This window comes from Anser brachyrhynchus, assembly GCF_964034855.1.
Source record: "Anser brachyrhynchus genome assembly, chromosome: 1".
Classification (NCBI taxonomy): domain Eukaryota; kingdom Metazoa; phylum Chordata; class Aves; order Anseriformes; family Anatidae; genus Anser; species Anser brachyrhynchus.
This window is the reverse complement of record NC_137694.1, coordinates 103,512,929-103,532,004: the sequence shown is the minus strand read 5'-3', so window position 1 is coordinate 103,532,004 and position 19,076 is coordinate 103,512,929. Positions and strand designations below refer to the sequence as shown.

The window sequence follows — 19,076 nt, the reverse complement described above, 5'->3', positions numbered from 1 at the left end:
AAAAGGGGAATAGAAGTAGTAGTTCTCACTGGGGTAACTTCAGCATTGTATACCTCTGGGATTCCCATTTCTAGATCACAGGTCTAGCACCAGATATCACATTATCAGTTTCCAAGGTCTCTAAAATGTTTTTGCGTGTGTGTTTTTCCTTAGACACATACATTGTTTTCATTACTGGGACTCAGCCATGCCTACATAACCAGTATGGGGAAGCTGAGGGGAGTGTTGGCTTTGGAAGAGGTAAGTACAGATTCTCTCATCTCCTAATCAACTGCAGTCATCCTGTGAATCATTGTGAAACACTTACAGGTTGGGGATCCAGCTAGGAATATATATAACTGTGATCGCTATGTTTTCAATTGAGTGTTGAGTTCTGAGTCATAGAATCATTTAGGTTGGAAAAAACTTCAGAGATCACCAAGTCCAACTGTTAACCCAGCACTGCCTAGTCTGCTGTTAAACCATGTCACTAAGCTCTACATATTTTTTGAAGACCTCCAGGGATGGTGACTCAACCACTTCCCTGGGCAGCCTGTTCTAATACTTCACAACCCTTTCAGTGAAGAAATTTTTCCTAATATCCAACTTAAACCTCCTCTGGAGCAACTTAAGGGCTTTTCCTCTTGTCTTATCACATAGTGCTTGGTAGAAGAGCCCAATCCCTACCTTGCTACAACCTCCTTCAAGGTAATTGTAGAGCATGGTAAGCTCTCCCCTGAGCCTCGTTTTCTCCAAGCTAAACAACCCCAACACTTTGGAAGCCACGTAGTGGAATGGATGATTTTCAGAGAAGGGAGCAGGGGTTTACAGGCATGTTAGATGGTTTGTCCTTTTCCTGAGACTAGAGCTTTTAACTGAGTGGCTATTACTCTCTCAGTGGTGCAGAATTTGTTATTTACCACAGAACAAAAATTACAATACCTGTGTAAAAGATGATCTCCTCAGGCCTCAGAGGTGGAGATGTGACTCTATTTTTAAAGCCCTTTATTCATGAGAGCTGATGAACTTCTGCAGTGTAGGGCTGAGTCAGTCTCCCTCTCATCCATTTTTCTCTGAACTTTTTCTCTTCTAATAGCTTCAGAAGGCAATAGAGGGCTCTACACGCTCTGGAGTTCGCCTCCGCCCTCCCCTTGCCAGTTTCCGTGACACAAACCGGACTTCAATCAGCAGTGAGAAGATCAGCCAGGCCACTCAGGCGTGGAACCAGCAAGACAGCTGCATGGTAGCTGCACAGAATGCAGCAGACTTGGGGACAGAAAGCCCACTACCTCCCTACTCACACTCCCCACAACCCTCTCACTTGCATGATGAAGGGGAAGGCCTGTACTCCAATTATGCCACTGATACCGATTTGGAAGAGATGGAGCTGACAGGACCAGTTGCTGAAGACATCTCAGACATCCTCAAGGACATAAGCCTACGCTCCACTGATCTGTATGAGGATGAAGATGAGGATGAAGATGTCCCTTTATAACTGCTGTGAGCCCATCGTGATCTTCCGTTGAGCCAGTCTTCTCGTGCGTGCTCCTCAAACAGAAGCTTTTGGATGCTCTTGGTAACCACAGAGGATTGATTCAGCTGGGGGAAGAAACACAGGACTGGCCCTTTTTTGCTGTTTTATGTAGAAATACCAGTTGGGTTATTGGACTGTATGGGTGTGTACAGGAGTCAGATGTGGACTGCAAGGTGGCTAAGGGGCAGGCTCATAATGTTTAAGGCCTCTGCTTTCAGTTGAGGTGAGGTGCCTACACAACATGTCACAAAGGATCATAAGAGGACATGAATATTGCTGGACACAATCACCATGCTCTGGGTCAATCTGCTATGTAAAAAGTGGAGTAGCAGCAGCTCTTCTCATTCTCCATTGGTGTCATCCTTCCAGTCACGCCTGACCTGCATACACCAGTGCAAACCAGACCTCCAGCCAAAAAGCATATTGCTGCTTCTGTCTGCAAGCCTGTCCATGTTGCCACATATCCTTTTGGCTGGCTCTTAACCTTGCACTCCCCAAAACATTCCCATCAAGAACATTCTTCCTCTTTCTTAATTTTTACTCTGGGATTTTCCTGGGTAGAAGTGCAGTTAGGAGCTTCTCCTCTGTCCTTTAGCTGAACCAAGCCCTAAAAACAGGTGGGAGGAAATATATTTGGTCTACATCTCATGTCTTGAATTCAGCCACAGCTTTAAGAAAAGCACTGAAAGGGAGGAAAGACTCTTTGCTTTCCTATCTCTGTAATTTTTAAATTGTACGTGGGAGCATCCTCTGTTGGAAGAAGAGGAGTAAAACAGCATGTATGTGCCTGTATTTCAATATCTGTGTTTGTCTCTCTAAAGCACTGTTCAAAATTTTTACAGTTATAGTCTTAAAATACAAGAACTTAAAATAAATTTAAAAATAAAAAACTATGGAGTGTTAGCAGGCTGACAAGAAATACAGCAGAGGCAAACCACATTTTCTACACTTTGAAAACAAGTTATCTCTCAAGTATGCTCTTTTTCCTGGTAATTCAACCCTACCTACTTTCCACATATTTCTGCATAGCTCAGATCTAGAGAATTCCAGCTCTCACTTTTGTCAGTGTCTCCACCAGGACTAAAAGCAGAGACTTCAACCCTTGTCTGCAGCATCCCTCTCTATTCCATATTTAGATCTGGAGGAGATTTTGATCTGTTTCCTGCTAAGAGATGTCTCGTCACTTCATTTCATAGATGCAAAACCTTTGCATTCAAGGATAAGATGCTGCTTTAACTCAATGTCCCTGTGGGGTTTTCTCAGTAAGTACACAGAATTTGATTTTGTCTATTCTGCAGCTTTCCTCTAACATTCTACTTCTCTTTCAATTATGATTTTGGTCTAGACACTTAGATGCAGTCACCAGCAGTCCTTTGGATATGTTTCCATTTATCAGGAACAGGGGAGAAATTTAGGCTCTGAGACTATGTTCTTGGGAGTATTGCCTTGGATAGTGAGCCACATCCTCTTCCCTGATATTTAAAAAAGTTTATCTTATTCAGAGTGACCGGTTTCACCTGAACAGATGGTTTTCCAAAGGCTGTCTCAGAAGAAAGTCAAAAATAGTTACATCTAGCCCAGCCTCCCTAGGAAAATTCTCTTTTGGCTTTAATTCCAAGGACTGACCTTTTACCAAATTCACTTTTATTGTAGTCATGGATGGGGAAATCTGTAACCAAGTGATGGTAGAGGGAAATCTACATAGCTGGTCTCTTGGAGAGGGAGAGATTTACTTTTGTTCTCTGAAATTCAGAGCCCACCAGCCTACCGTGTATTCTTTTACACATGGTTCCTGTGTTTAAGCTATCTAGGGACAGCCTTTCCATGCCAAAGTGATCTTCACTTCTCTGAAGGTCACCCTGTCCTTGTGAGAAGACAGTGGCAATCTGAGGGCAAGTCTCTCATTCACAGCAGCTGCCTGCCTCCACCAGAGGTTTGGGGCACATATCTGATTGCCAGGCATTAGAACACAGCCTTGATGCTACCTTTGTGTCACCTTCCCCTGCCTGCAAAGAAGAGACAACACAACTGCTATTTTTCCCAGGTAACTGTGATATTCCTATGTATAAGCAGAGGAGAAACAACATTTCTTTTATATATCCATAAATGCACAGTGAGTGACAACACTCCAAGACCAAATCTGACCTGAGGGTCCACACACCCTCAGGAAGGACAAGTTTCTCCAAGTCTGCCCCTACCTTATTACCAGCAAGTACAGACTTGGTTCTGCCACATTTTGCAGCTTAGCCAAACAATTGCAATGAAACAGATAAGATGGGAAGAAACTTAAAGGCTAGAGTCAATACACTTCCCCCAACTCTAGCCTGAATAAAGATACATGTTCTGCTCAAGTTCCTCACTTCTCTTATGGTGTGTTACAGAAGAACAGAGATTTGACTGGATGAGAAAGCAGATGGAGTCTAAATCAAAGCCAGAGAGTGTGTGAGTCACGACAGACAGATTGTGGGCTGGGAGAAATGAAGCTCGAACAAAAATGATTCACATGGAAGGGCTTGGGAAGCTCACAGGAAGCCACAAGCTAACCTGGAAAATTTCATGTTTTGTCACCTGAGGGTATAAGGACACAAACATGCATGCCTGCACATGCACACACACATATCTCCTCCGCTCCTATTGCCCTTAGCTGTCCCAGAGGAAATATGATGAATTGGACTTCTTTTTGTGGGGAAGCAGAAAGATGGATGTTGTTAGTGCTGCTCTTTAAAGACATCATTCAAGATCCATTACAGGTATGCCCCATCCCCACCCTTCGAGCAGAAGCAGTATTCATCTGTGCCACTTTCTCACCAGAGAAAAAGTATGCATACATGAATGTGTACAGGGAACCAGAAGGAGACAAAAATAAAAAAAAGTACTGCAAAGATAGCTTGTGATGTCTGGAGATGTTTCTGCCTCCATTTTTACTAATAAAATCTTCACTGAATTGATGCCAACTACTTTAGTAAGTGTGAAATGTGCAGTTAGCTGACTTTTGTCAAGAACTCTCTAAGCCTGCACCCCCTCAGGCAAACCAGTACTCCTATCCCCTGCCTCCCACCCCAAGTTTAAACTTGAAACCTTTGTCCTGCATAAAAAGTGACATTAATCAGTCACTATAAAACCTGCATCTCTCATCCTATGAAAGTAGAGACTTGGCTAACTACCTACAAAAACACATTCTTCTCCCAAATCAAGCTCTCCCCATCAATGAGACCTTCCTATTCATTTAGAAAATCAAACCTCAGCTCGACCCAAAAAAAATCCAAGCACAAACCTTGAGAAACAAGCAGCTCTGAGACTGTTTTGAATCACAAAAACTTGCCTTTGTCTTAAATAACCTATGCAGTTGCTTAGAATCACTTCTATTGGGCAAAGATTCATGTAACACTAAGCTTGTCACTAACACTGAAAGCACTAAAACAGAACTGATCTTGTTCAGCATTTTCTGCTCCAACCACCTGCTGAACTACATTTGGTACCCAACACATAAGGAAATACTCTGCAAAGAACACGATAGTTAAAAATCTCCATCAGAGCAGAAATTTTGCAGAAATCACCACCACCACCATACACACACACAAAAAAAAAAAAGCACCACCTTTTTGCCTTCTATCTTCAAGAAAAAGTGTAGTCCTAATCTCAACTAATTGCCAGATTACCGATTTTCAGCTAACGAGAGACAAACAGAATGAAGGGCTCATAAAAAATAACTACACGCACACACGCAAACACACCATATATGCAAACACTGTATAGAAGTGCATGTTTTGTGGCCAGACAATACAAGCCAGGGCAATAACCAGCTAAGCAAATAAATATCACTCTGCCAAATTAGTCCAACCCTGGTAGTGGTATAATTAAAAACACACTATTAAATATACTGTCACAACAAGCACTAGGTTGTTCCTGGCCACAAAAAAAAGGATTTGGGCACAACTCTACAACTTAGTCAACACTAGAGACCAGTAATTAATATGTCTGCATAAAAGCCATGACAGAGCATTAGCATTCTTAAACAGATAAAAACATTTTATTTTATATTTTAATTTTAACCCACATGATGTAAATTTTAAGGCTTTATTTGTGGGAGGCAAGCTTAAGCTGGTCCTGACCATAACTGCAAGTTCTTATTGTGTCCCCTTCCCATACAGGACAGTCAACCAGTCAACAAATATGCACAGATGCACAAACATCACCTTTTTGAAATCAAGGGTGTGAAATACTAGGCAGCTCTGCAACTGGGTTGACTGTGCTTTGAGCCACATCTCTCCCTCCCTCAGCTTGCTGGAAGTCAGGAAGTCCTGATGCAAACTCATAGTGCTAAAGACAAAACAGTGGACACCCACTGGGATTAGGTTGCAGGATAATGAAGCCAGTCTCAGACAAATTTACTACGAGTTCAAGCACTGAGCTTTCAGATGAACATTTGCTCACATTCCAGCAGTTCTGATGTGCTGCTTGTGCAAACACTGTATGCTCCATATCTAGCCAACTTGAAGGATTGGACCTGATATGGAGGACAAAGAATGCTGAGAAGTCCAGTAGCAAATCGATAAGGAAACAATGTAGAGGAAATGCTTGTAGAGTATCTACATGATGTACAGAACTGTTTGCTTTATATGAACAAAAATCTAAAAGCTGGTAATATCTGGCTGTTTACTGAATAGCTACTTACTGAATTTGAAGGACAAATGATAAAATACAAGACTTACTAAAATGGCGTTAGGATTAAAGTCACACAAGCTTAAGTTAGAAACTTCTCAGTTATTCCTCACAGAAACAAATGCAAAAGACAGTAATGGGAGGATTATGAGAAAATACAACTGCCAAAAAAATCATCTTTTTTTTTTGCCCTCCTCAAACTTCTATAGTGTGCTTAAACAAATGGGCTGTGAAAAGAAATGGGAGTTGTGAGATGGTTGGATTATGACCAACTTTATCACAGAATCTTATGTTTAAATCAAATTTGCAGCTAGAATCATAGAATATCCTGAGTTGGAAGGGACCCACGAGGATCATTGAGTCCAACTCCTAGCTCCACACAGGACCACCCAAAAATCAAATCATATGTCTGAGAGCATTGACCAAATGATTCTTGAACTCCGACAGGCTTGCTGCTGTGACCACTTCCCAGGGGAGCCTGTTTCAGTGTCCAACCACCTGCTTGGTGAAGAAACTTTTCCTGATAGCCAGCCTGTTGCAGCTTCTTACCATTCCCTCTGGTCCTGTTGCTGGTCACCAGAGAGAAGGGATCATTACCTGCCCCTCCGCTCCCTTCATGAGGAAAGCTGTAGGCCACCATGAGGTCGCCCCTCAGTCTTCTGTAGGCTGAACAAACCAAGTGACTTCAGCCACTCCCCATACGTCTTGTTCTCCAGACCCTTCTCCAACTTCATAGACCTCCTTTGGACACTCTCTAATAGTTTTATATATTATACTGTGGCACCCAAAACTGCACATGGTACTCGAGGTGAGGCTGCACCAGTGCAGAGTACAGCGTGACAGTCACTTCCCTCAACCAGCTAGCAATGCCGTGCTTGATGGACCCCGGCATACAGTTGGCCCTTTTGGCTGCCAGGACACACTGTTGACTCATATTCAACTTGCCATTGACCAAAACCCCCTGATCCCTTTCTGTGGGACTGCTCCCCACCCTCTCGTCTCAGATGCAGAATCCGGCACTTGCTCTTTTTAAACTTCATACTCTAGGTGACTGCCCATCCCTCTAATTTGTCAAGATCTCTCTGCAAGGCCTCTCTACCCTCAAGGGAGTCAACAGATCCTCCCAATTTAGTAACATCTATTATCTACAAACCTGCTTAGTGTTCCTTCAAGTCCTGCATCCAAGTAATTTATGAAAACAATGAAAAAGAGATGGCCCTAAAATGGACCCCTGGGGAAGCCCACTAGTGACTGGTCACCAACCTGAGGTAACCCCATTTACTATAACCCTTTGAGTCTGAGCCGTCAGCCAATTATTCACCCATCAGATTATGTTTTTGTCTAGTCAATGTGCTGGACATTTTGTCCAGAAGGATACTGTGAGAAACTATATCGAAAATGTTGCTGAAATCCAAAAAGATTACCTCAACTGCCTTCCCTTGGTCAACTAGTCAGGTAACCTTTTCATAAAAGGAAATTAAGCTCATTAAACAGGACTTTCCCCTCATGAACCTGTGTTGACTATGACCAATGACTGCGTTGTCTTTCAGGTGTTTTTCAATAACTCCCAGAATAATCTTCTCCATAATTTTACCAGGCACTGAAGTGAGACTGACAGGCCTGTCAGGGTCTTGTTCCTTGCCCATCTTGAAAACTAGGATAATATTTGCCAGTTTCCAGTCGACTGGGAGCTCTCCAGATTTCCCAAACCATTGAAAAATAATTGAGATATGTCTCGTGATGATATTGGTCAGCATTTTGAGTACCCTGGGATCTCTCCCATTGGGCCTCATAGACTTATATGCATCCAGCTGGATCAGCAGATCCCACACAAGTTCAGAGTCAGATGGAAGTTTATATTTACCACAGTCACAGTCCTCCAACTCAAGCTCCACGGGTCCCAAGGCCTATCATCAGTGTTGAAGATAGAGGTGAAGAAGGCATTAAGCATCTCTGCTTTGTTTATGTTGCTATTTGTGAGGTGAGTATCCTCATAATGTAGCAAACCAATGTTGTCTCTGGTCCTCCTTTTGCTGTTAATATATGGCACAGAAACTATGAACTGCCTGAAGGATTATACAGAAAATACCCTTGCAGCTGGAAAAGTGCAGAGCCAGTGAGGTGTACAGCAAGAATTGTGCCCTTTTTATTTACTCTTTTCAATAATTACTTGAAAAAGTAACTTAAGAGAGCTTGTAAGACTGTAAGATGAGAGAAGCATATAGTAGATTTGCCATCTAGTCTAAACAGAAAAATGAGAAGGAAATGGGAATGAAAGTCTGGGGCAAATACCACAGACTAAGGTTCATGCTGATGCTAAGCAGCTAAATCCAGAGAAGTACTTAACTGAGGGATAAATCTAGACTAGAATGATGACAAAAGAGTTCTGTTAGGTGAAGCATTCAGCAGCCGCACACTATCTTTGTAGCATAATGTGAAATTAAGAAAAAAAAAACAAAAACATTCTTATACTGAAGGTACCGCTTCCAAGCTCAGAGTTGGGTTCTTTTCCCAGGGACTCAAGTCTTAAATGTATGTGGAATAACTGATTTCATTCAGGACATTACATTTCAAGAAAAAAATATATAGTGACAATTTAGATGCCACTGCGGGGGGGAACAACACAACAACAAAAAACAATGAGAGTGAATACTAGGGGACTTTCAGGAGTGGAGGGATAAAAAAACTAAAGGAGTTAAAACACAACTAAACATATGAACAGAATTAACATAATTATGCAGATATACATACCAAAGGATGAATGAGAATCTATTCAGCAGGCAAACTGGGAGGAGATTAATTTCAAATAGAACACAAAAAGCAAAGATCTGCTAAGTCCTGATTGTGAAATACAGTATGCCTTACGCAGGTCAAGTGACACTGGTTAGCCCCTGAAAGAACCAGTGGAAAAGTGCAAATAAATATCTTCACAAGGAAATAAACATCTTTCATGTCTACAACTTAGAATTCTCATAGGATTAACAAAGTGCTACTGGATCTGGCCTAACATTCTAAATCCCTGTAGGAAGAGGCAGATGACACAATAATACTGGAATTGCAGAGTTGTTCCTTTCCAGGGAAAAGGTATTTCCTTTTCCAACCAATTCCCCGAACTGTTATGAGGACACCAGGCTAAGAAGTGCTGATTTAAAAATAAACCATGAAACCAGAGTCTTGCTACTCATGATAAGTGCATGTGCCACCCCAGCATCAGATTCCTCTTTGTGTCTTATCCTAACCTGCTGTTGTGAAACTGTACCAACTGTACCAGTTGTGTCTGCACATCACCAATACCAGGATAACACTTACACACATCATCTGGTAAATGCTTTTCCAGTGCAACAGGAAATCTCTGTGCTAAACAAGAGGATCCTGTCAATGCGATGCTGTCTATCATCAAATCTGTCACAATGGCCTGGGATTTGTTTCATGGTAGCCACAAGTACAAGCGAGATTTTAACCCTGTATAGTGGAACAGATGATGTTCTTATCTTCTTGATGAGGAATAGTATATCATATATTTCTTATTGTGGGATGTTTCTCCAAGCCACCATGGATTCTTTTCAAGGCCTTCCATCAGACAATCTCATTGAGACCCACCCCTGTTCCTATGATCCTCTTTTCTCAGACGCAACTCCCCTGAAACCAGTCCCACAGAAATAAAACACTTCCACCAGCCAGGATGGCAAGACCACATTCTGTTTAATAACAACTCCATAAAGGACTGTACATGCTATTTTGAGCTACCTCCCCCTATTTAATGTGGTTGCTGCCACATACAGGCATGGAGGTGTAGAGTGCCATATAATTTCCTAAGTCTATATGTAGTGTGTGTACATGTATGTATGTGTTTGTACTTGCATGTATTTATATATAACTTTGTAGAAGTGTTATCTTAGAAGTCACATTATCAAAACATGCGAAGTATATTCAACAAAAATTTTCAGGCAAACATGTTTTGGAGCTGGAAGACCAAAGGCAAATCAGACTCATGTTAATTATTAAGGGCTAGTGTGGGACAAGGTAGGGATGAAAGCTTACAATAGTGGACCCCTTTCTCTTTTTTGTTTTACTTCCATTCAATACTTTTACCCCAGACGTTAATGCACCTCTGTAAACACTAGCTTGAAAGAATACAGATAATCACCATGCAGCCTCCCCCTACAGAAACTGTGTATGGATTGGAGGGAAAGTCTTAAAATTGCTTTGCTGCAACCTCCAATGTCCCATACACTTACGATAAAGCAGTTTCAGACACTGAGAATACAACATTTGAAGCCCCAAATCTTAGTTACTTTTAAACGTGCTTCAGGAATCCATTCCCCACACCACTACTGAGATTCCCATCCACCACCCCTGTATGTTTCAAATCCTCAGTCTGGACCCTCCCATATGTGAAAAAAGCTGAAACAAGATAAACCCTATTCTCTGTGAAATTACTTTTGAGTCCCAACTTCATAGCATAGGGATTCCCAGAGGCCTCCAATCATGCACAACATCCACAAATCAGAGAAGAGAAATTGAAGTCAAACAAGAATATATATCTGCAAAAGAGCTTTTGGCTTGCTACATTGCTCACACATGCAATATCTGAAAAGAAGGGAAGTCCATCTGTACTTGCTCCATGGAAGCTCAGCAGAGCTCTAGAAAAGGGTTCTTAACCTTCTGACCTCCAACAGGACTGGATTTCCATGTCCAATGAAAATGAATCCAAAAAGCTAATGAATCTGTACTAGATGTTTTTATCTAATTAAAAGTAAATCTTGGTGCACAATCTTGTTTCCGTAATGGAGAAAATCCTTTTTAGATGGTTTGTCTGACTAGGGTGGACATTTGTTCCCTTAGAGGAAAGCAGAAACAACACTAGTACATTCAAAATGTCCCCAATCAAAGGAGATGATGCAAATGCTCACTAACATTCTTTCCACAGAATACTGCAACCCCTTTCTTCCAAGAAGACAGCAGCTACCATTCATCAGTAGGTAAATCCCTTGATGTCTGCAGAGAACATTCTCACTTGAACAAGTTTTCATAATTTTATGAAACAAGTCTCTACAGTTTTAGTAAATATAGTCTTTCACAGGGAGTCCTGGCCTGACTAAATTTTTCCTCTTCCAGCAATATGTATCTGTACTGGCAAAAAACATAATTCCTTTTTCTATTGGTCTATATTATATATGAGTAGACCTACACTGACATTCATAGAGCTTCTTTTGATTGACAAGGAAAAGATTACCACTTTGTTCCCTATGCAGGGGAAAAAAGTAAGTACAAGTATGCAAATAGGTCCTAATGTTCTAGCACAGGTATTCTATGTCCATTCGATAACATAATAACCATTTGTCTTCATCCCTACCCCAGTCAGCTCTTGGAGGCTGCAAGACACTTTCTGAGATGAGGTGAGACATCCCTCTGGCACAGATGTCCAGCTGCTCTCTTCTGTTCCTGTGCAGATTTACTACTATTTAGTGTGGGAAAAACCTGATATAGAAGAGGCACCTGACATTGACTTTACCACTTGCAGTCATATCTGAAACTGTACTTTAATGACTATAGGCTGTGCTACATATACATTTAGTTCTAATAGGCACTACTTTACTAACATTTTTCCTATTTTTTTCCTTTCCCTGAGCCATGGCATAGCAATCTTTCCCCATGAAATTGCTATAGGGGAAAGGAATCAAAGCTCTGTATTGGAATGGATTTCTTTTTTCTTTCCATTCTTTTTCTCTCCCTTTGAAAAAAGTCAAAGTTAGTTTAAGGGAAATGCTAGATTGTTCAGAGTTATCTGAACAAGGAACAAGGAACTTCTATCCAGAAGAAATTAGAAGGAAGAGTTTTAGACTGCAAGATAGTAGGGACTTAGGCAAACTGAACAGATTGATGTTGCACACATCAAAGTTACAATTAATAACCTTGCCCCACCCGCTCTCCACAATTCTTAGAGGTGGATTTATTTCAGTCTGTTTCTCTTTCTAGGCAATTACCAATGCAACAGTAAAGGTAAACTGAGCCAAATTTAGATATTTTGCTTTTCTGCTAGAGACAAAATTCACATGAACTTTATTTGGACAATAAGTAAGTTCTTATCTTGATTATTTGTAATGGTTCCCCTGAAGAGTTAAGCATGTGGTGAACCATTTTTCAAAGACAATGAAAAAGAAGCCAGCAGCTGGCCTAATTCAGGAAGGTCTCTTTCCTTTCACTCTGTCTGACAAAAAGTGTGGCCTAGAATAAGGACTGCCACAAGTTGTGCCAATCCTGGAGCTACAACTTGTGTAGCAGTTCTCTACCTGGTTCCCTTCTGCCTGGAGTCTGGCACAGAACTTCCTACTTCTGTTCTGTAAAAATAAACTTCAAGTTTTTCTTGATCTTTTTCCCAAGCCTCTCTCTCAACTTCTTCCCCTCACTGGCTACACTTCTTGCCATTGCACCAAGCACACATAATTGTCTACAAGTTTGGCCTGTTGCACCCTGCCTTGCCCCACCACCGTACTTCACACCTGTCAAACAAAGAGAACACTTTCCTTCTCTTCAATCATCTTCAGGCCTTCAACTAACTGTTGTTGCTGGACACAGTACATCATGCACAGACTCTGCCTAGGTATGAAAAGCCATTCTGAATCTCACACTAGATTGGAACTGGCTTAAAGACAGGGAGAAACCTCACCTCCAATATCTGTGCTTCAGTCCTCCACAAGGCTCTTCCTCTTACAATTACAGGAAAAGACTCATCAGTATCTTTAGCTGCTGTGGAGTGTAATCACTGGGTACATCAGTGATTTGTGCATATCAGTTTTATCAATTTCAAGGGTATGTCAAGTTACTCGTGGCCTCCTCCCTGATTGCAAGGGATTATTTCAAAGGAGCCTGTGGAAGAGGAGGGAACCCAAAATCAGATTACAGCATACTAAAAATTCTAAGGAAAATGCTAGGGAAGGAGGATAGGGGGAGTATATCCTCTTGGGTTTCCCAGGTGGGTTTCTTTTTCTTTGACAGAAATTTCACAGTCAGCTCAAAGCAATTTAAGTTGCATCTGCAGCCAGAGAAACTTCGTTCAACATGACCATCTGCACGTTTCACAGGACCTCAGTGATGCATGCCTCACCATGTAAAAAATACAAGTTGCTGATCCCACTGAAACTCTAATTTTGATAGGGGATGTGGTTAGTTTTCAATGGTGCCAGTTCCTGAGCAGCGCAATGAGTATTAGCACTGGTGCTTCTTAGGCAGCAGAAGTATACAGCTGGTGATGAGGGAAGGGAGGAAGCATGACAGCTTCTTTTGTCAGCTTCAACTTATCACAGCGATGCCATTTCAAAGTGCACTTTCACAGTTTACCTAGCCTAATATAAAGGCCAGCTGCTGAGAATAATGCTCACTCTCCCTCTGCTCACAGCTGTTCCCTCTTCCTTATTTTAGAAAGGTATAAGTGACCTGGTTTGTTATGAGGTCAGCAGTGTGTTAGTATCTGTACAAGGATTGTGGGAGATGGATACAGTTGGGGTAGAGGGCTACCTCCTTCACAACAGCTTCCCATTTTGATCAGCTTGGAGGTATGGTTAAATTCTGTTCTCTGCTGCAAGCTTATCATGAAAGGTGATGTTAAAGTCTTAGAGAGGTAAGGGGGGGTGTAGACAGAAGAGGGAAAGTGGAAGTGGGTGACTTGTCAGTGGCTTCACAGAAGTTGCTGATTTAGAGACACAGAAACTAAAGTAGCAGATTGACTTCTCAACCCCAAAGCCTAAGGTAATGGGGTTGAAAAAATTCACAAGGCTTGTGAAGAAAGCCTAAAACTTATATAAAGAAGAACTTATGTAAGCTTCTCTTGTATGGTCCTTGACTTTGAGGTTTGGACTGCGCAAGCAAAATGATTCTCTGAGTCATTGTAATCCCAGGGCTCTGAAGGGAAGGATCCCACACTGTGAAACACAGCAGGGCCCGTAGATCTCATGTGACTGATGAATAGGAAGGGTGTAACCCAGTATTCCCAAAGGTGGTGGACTCTACTGGATTTTAGGCAGAAAAAATAAGATCTGCCCTCCCCCTAAGTCATACAACTACAGAGACAGAAGCACTAGCACTGTGTCATTCCTGACACCAGCACCAGAAAAAGAGCAAGGGGGACAATTAAACAATCACTTGATATTCATCAAATTACATAAATGATCGTACAGGAAAGAGTTACAGCTACTGGTAGATAAGCAGAGGCTCAAATCAATGACTTGGTGGTCCTAACATGCCACAGTTCCCTAGCCACTTTTTTCTTTTTTTTAATCAAGGCCTGTGTGATACGATGTTCATGTACCATTCAGCAATTCCCTAATTCACCCAGCTGCCCTCAACATTTGGGTAAGCTAGACACTACGCCTTAGAGATGAAACATGCCCCTGTCCTATGTTTAGTTTGCTATGAGGCAATCATTACCCATACATTATTATGGCATACTCAAACTGCTGGCCCAAAGGTGCTGGCCCAGTGCTTGCTCCAAATCTTAACATATTATCTGCCATGATTTTGCCAATCTTCTTTCCCTGTTCCTTCCTCCAGTCTAGTCTCTGGGTTTAAACGAAGTAGTATAACTGGCCAAAAATATGCAACCATGGGAAAAGGAAAATAGAATTTTCTTACAGTGGAATCTGAGTTTTCTTTCAATTAGGGTCACATGTTTAACCCTTCATTCATATTCACTATAATAACAGCAGCAGCTCCTGTTGAAGACAAAGGCTTTGAGGTGGTGGTAGAAAAAAGAAAAAAGAAAGAAAAAAAAAGAAAATTTCTACCTTTGCTGCTTCAAGAAATATCCAAAAACTATGTAGTGCAGCTCTGGTCTAATAACGGCCTGTATAAACAAACAGTAGAGCTCAGTTTCTTAGTAACCCCAGATCAAGCATACTCAGCTTACCTCTCCTTCTTATTTTCAGCCTCATGGGTTCAATTTGCACTCTGAGTATTTGGCTGGACTCCCTCCAACTCATTTACCCTTATCAGCATAAAGAACTGCAGGCCAAATTTTGCTCACAGAGCACCTGTGCCCTCCATATGCTTGAATAGGTGTAGCTATATAATAATGGCTTTTCTGGAAAATGTACAGTAGGTTGCAGGTCCCTCTCTCTGATACTGGATACACAGAAACAGCAGGCTTGTTACCTAAGAAAAGGCCAGGTTATACAAACCATTTTCAAATTATATTCAAACTGCCTTTCCAGTCCAGCTCTGGATGCTCACTCAGGTTGCAACTGATTATGGGTAGGCCTGCTATCTCTAGTCAAGCTCCTTGCAACTGGAGAGGAAGATACATTTCTCTTTTGGATTGTGGAAGAGGTCATGAAATTTTATTCACAGAAAGTCATGGTCTTTATGAAAAGGCTTTATAGAATTTAGAAAACTTTAAAGTTTTTACAGAAAGTAATCTTGAAACCTGACAGACTTCACAGAGAATGAGTCTATCTACAGGTTGCTAGATATAAGGTTATGAAATTATAAAGCAGGGTATGAGTCTCTATCCCGTTCCATAGAAAAACGGAAAACTTGACAGGTTTTCCCCTGCTATTGAACTCCACAGAATTTTCTATAAGTTCAATTTTTATTTTTTTTTTCATTTTTTCCTGTGTAGATATTTCCCTCTCGCTCCCTTGCATGGAGAAAATGTACATCTTTTAGATGTTGATCAAACACCTTAGTAAGTGTACCACATGTCCACATTAAAAGAAAAAAGTCCTGGACAAGTTGGCCCTCTCACCTCAATCCTGTAAATAACACGGAAAGATCATTTGAAGCTATTCTGAAAGTTACCATAAACATCCGGATTGGTCCTGGAGAGGCACATGGGAACAAAACAGCGAGAAAAAAGCAATAAACCCAAATTTTCTCCCACAAAGAAACATACTAGACCATTCTGTTTCCCTGAAGGTTTTTAGAAAAAGGAATAATTAACACTTGCTCATTTGTCACCTGATGAAGTGCCCTTGGCACTTGCCCTGTCACCTGTTCTGGTTCATGTCGTTTCATAGGCCCTGATCCATAACTAGGCTCAAGATAGTTCAGGAAAATGAACTAGCATTGATCCTGCAAAAACTGTAGATTCACCTTTATCAAGCGTTGCTGCCCAGGAGAGGTTAGCACCTGAATGTGTAAACATTTGTACAAAGATATTGAAAGTTCATCATTCAGGAGAAGAGCTACCTCCTAAGACAGATGTAAGCAAGCACAAGGAAATGGGTAAAAAAAAAAAAAAAAAAAGAAAAAAAAAGGTCACAAAAGTTTTTATCTCTTACCTACACCAAATTATCAATCTTACTTTAATATCCAAAGGTCTTTTCCTTTAGAGGAGCAATGGAGAGGGAAGACAGATCCTCTTGACATGGTCTTGGCTAGAAAGACTTGGGAGTTCATAGAGGAGTTCCCTCTTCATGCAGCTGCCTGTGTAAGTGGGAGAAAGCTGAGTAGGGTAAAGTTCCACCTGAGAGGAGACAGTTTCAGGGTAAGGTAAATTTCTACCTTGAAAGAGGTTTTCAATTTCCTTTCAAAGTCCCTCCCCTGCAAAAAGAGGTCTGTAGAAACATGGTGAGCAATTGCAAGAGACTGAATTCCCACAAGTCAATGAACCATTGTTTTTTAACAAAACAAACGAACAAACCAAAAAAAAAAAAAAAGGGAACCCATACAAATAGGAAAAAACTCCTAAAATCAGCTTTTTCCACTCCTGAAAAAGAGATGGAATGTGTAAAGAAACGGATCAAGTGTTGAGCACTATTTACATTGCTTGGGGGCAGGAAAACAAAAGAAGTCAGGAATACAGTCAGGAAGAAGAAAGAAAGAGGAGGAAACATCCTCTCTAGCCTCTTTCCTCCATCTACATTTGGCACTGCAGAAGGAGTGGCAGAAATGGGAAAGGTGCAGTATTTCTGATACTGGAGTACAGGCTTTTACCACTATTAACTGCTTTTTTAGGAACACTTAACCAGCAATATAAAAAGTTTTTAAAAAAGCAACAACTGAAAATTCCACTGTAAACTGGATATCTGTGATCTCATAGTTGTACACACTATTCCTGGATCTGCTGCCTCCCCATGCTTCTGGCAAAGGAAAAGACAGAAGGATGCAGCAGCAGCACCAAGATGGACATATTCTCAAGCCCTCTACAAGAGTCAGCTTTTTATGACTGTCTCCGTAGCTGAAAATGTTCTTTCCACTGGCATCCAGTGCTCAGTGCCAAAAGGACACACCACTCTTGCCAGCTCCTAGGAAGGTAGAAATGTCAAAGACAGAAACAAATAAATGAAAGACTAGAAAGAAAGAAACCAAAGCATGAGTATCTCAGAGCAGGGTTAGATTCGTATCTGCATCCATTCTTTCATGCCACAGTAGAGCCATGCCCACAAATCCACACCATCTGTACTGCAGCACAGTGAGTGCCCACGGAGTGCAGTCTGTATCCATTGAGCCAACGATTTCATATCAAGGTGCTATTGAGGATCTGGTTACACCGCAAATCCTTCATCTCAGTACAGTCTATACTGAATACAGCCTTATTCTCTGCATCAGCCATAATCACTATACTAGTGCAATCTATATTTGTAAAGCCATATCTTCATTTAAAACAGTCTATATTCATATATTCTATCAAAGGGCATCAAGTCCACAAAGCAACATCCATTTTTCCAGGATGGATTCTAGCCACATAGCCACTCCCTATATCAAGCCTGTCTTATCAGCCACATCCCCAGTACCAGAAGTTTGTATCCAGAGCCAAGACTTTGTATTTATAATATTTAAACATGATTTACCAATCCAGATTTCTCCAAGCACCTCACGTGCATTGCCCAGAGCAATGAAAATAGAAAATATATGTCCACACCGGAGGGAAAGGTCTTCATGTGTCAATCACTCTGAGATTTTCCTCTTGTTTAAAAAAATAATTACATGTAGGAATGAAAGGTGTGTCTGCTTGGAAGTACAGGGAGCTGGAGAGAAGAATTCCTGTCATTTCATTCCTTGCCACCCATCTCTTTGTTCAGCATTGATGAAAATTTCACAGAAAGCATCAGTTGTTTGTTTCTCCCTCTTCCTCATCAAAGGATTGAACCCCAGAGGAGGTGACATCTGAGACTTTGCGGCTCAGTGCAGCATGTTCCAGCTCCTCTCGAGGAGACAGAGATTCCAGGTCCCGGCATACTACATCGTCCTCCTCTGGAGAGGGCTTCTTGTTTAGGAGAGGAGCCTTCTCCAGCTGTGGGTGCCCTTCGTCCTCAACATGGTCCTCCATGTAGGTGCTGGACTCAGCCCCATCCCCACCCTGAGCAGTCTGCAGGGGCCACACATGGACCAGCCCTGTGCTCTGGATGAAGTTTTGCTCCTGCTGCTGTGGCTGCAGCTGTTGCTGCTGGAGAAGACTGCTCTGAATCATAATACTTTCCTGAAGGTTTGTCTGGGACTCATCAAAATTCTGGCCTAGGTAGGAGCCAGTTGCTGGGGAAGCGATGAGGGACTGGTCACTGGTCTCCCAGGCATCAGATGAACCTAAGCAATACATGCCCTGGGAGACGTAGGAATGAGGCCAGCTATCATACTGTGTCTGGGCCATATGCTCTGCAGGAAAAGGAAGGAAACAACAGACAGTTAGACACTGTAATCCAAGCTGGTTCATTCAGATAGCTTGGATATCTCTACATGGTACTGTATTGGACAGGGTTGATAAATCCTTTAGGGGAGAGGACGGTGAGGCGGAGAGGCAGTTCTAGGCAGTAGGCATATGAACATGACCATACCCACAAGCAACTGCAAGAGCTAGTGGCTCTCCACAGTTGTGCCCAAAAAGCCAAAGGAACTGGGCTTTGGAGCCTCTCTGTTAATGTCAGATTCCTTGGAGTGCAAATAGGTGATGCCTCTGCTAGATTCC

At 41.7% G+C, this 19,076-nt stretch overlaps 2 protein-coding genes across 19 annotated transcripts in view; one reads left to right on the top strand and one right to left on the bottom strand.

Annotated features, from left to right (window-relative positions):
- CLCN1 (chloride voltage-gated channel 1) overlaps window positions 1–12,515 on the top strand; it is an 84,644-nt gene extending 72,129 nt beyond the window's left edge. For 10 of the 13 annotated variants that reach the window (XM_080586128.1, XM_080586127.1, XM_080586134.1 and 7 more), the window contains 2 exons: window positions 154–240; window positions 1,076–12,515. In XM_080586128.1, the coding sequence (XP_080442254.1) occupies window positions 154–240; window positions 1,076–1,474 (486 nt within the window). In that variant the 3' untranslated portion in view covers window positions 1,475–12,515. Of the gene's footprint in view, window positions 1–153; window positions 241–1,075 lie in introns of those variants that run through there. The other 3 variants (XR_013948850.1, XR_013948851.1, XM_080586135.1) reach the window with 3 other exon arrangements.
- The window catches only part of FAM131B (family with sequence similarity 131 member B), a 36,895-nt gene continuing 27,677 nt past the window's right edge, over window positions 9,859–19,076 (bottom strand). For 3 of the 6 annotated variants that reach the window (XM_080586313.1, XM_080586312.1, XM_080586314.1), the window contains exon 7: window positions 9,859–18,766. In XM_080586313.1, the coding sequence (XP_080442439.1) occupies window positions 18,222–18,766 (545 nt within the window). In that variant the 3' untranslated portion in view covers window positions 9,859–18,221. The remainder of the gene's footprint in view (window positions 18,767–19,076) is intronic. The other 3 variants (XR_013948911.1, XR_013948912.1, XR_013948913.1) reach the window with 3 other exon arrangements.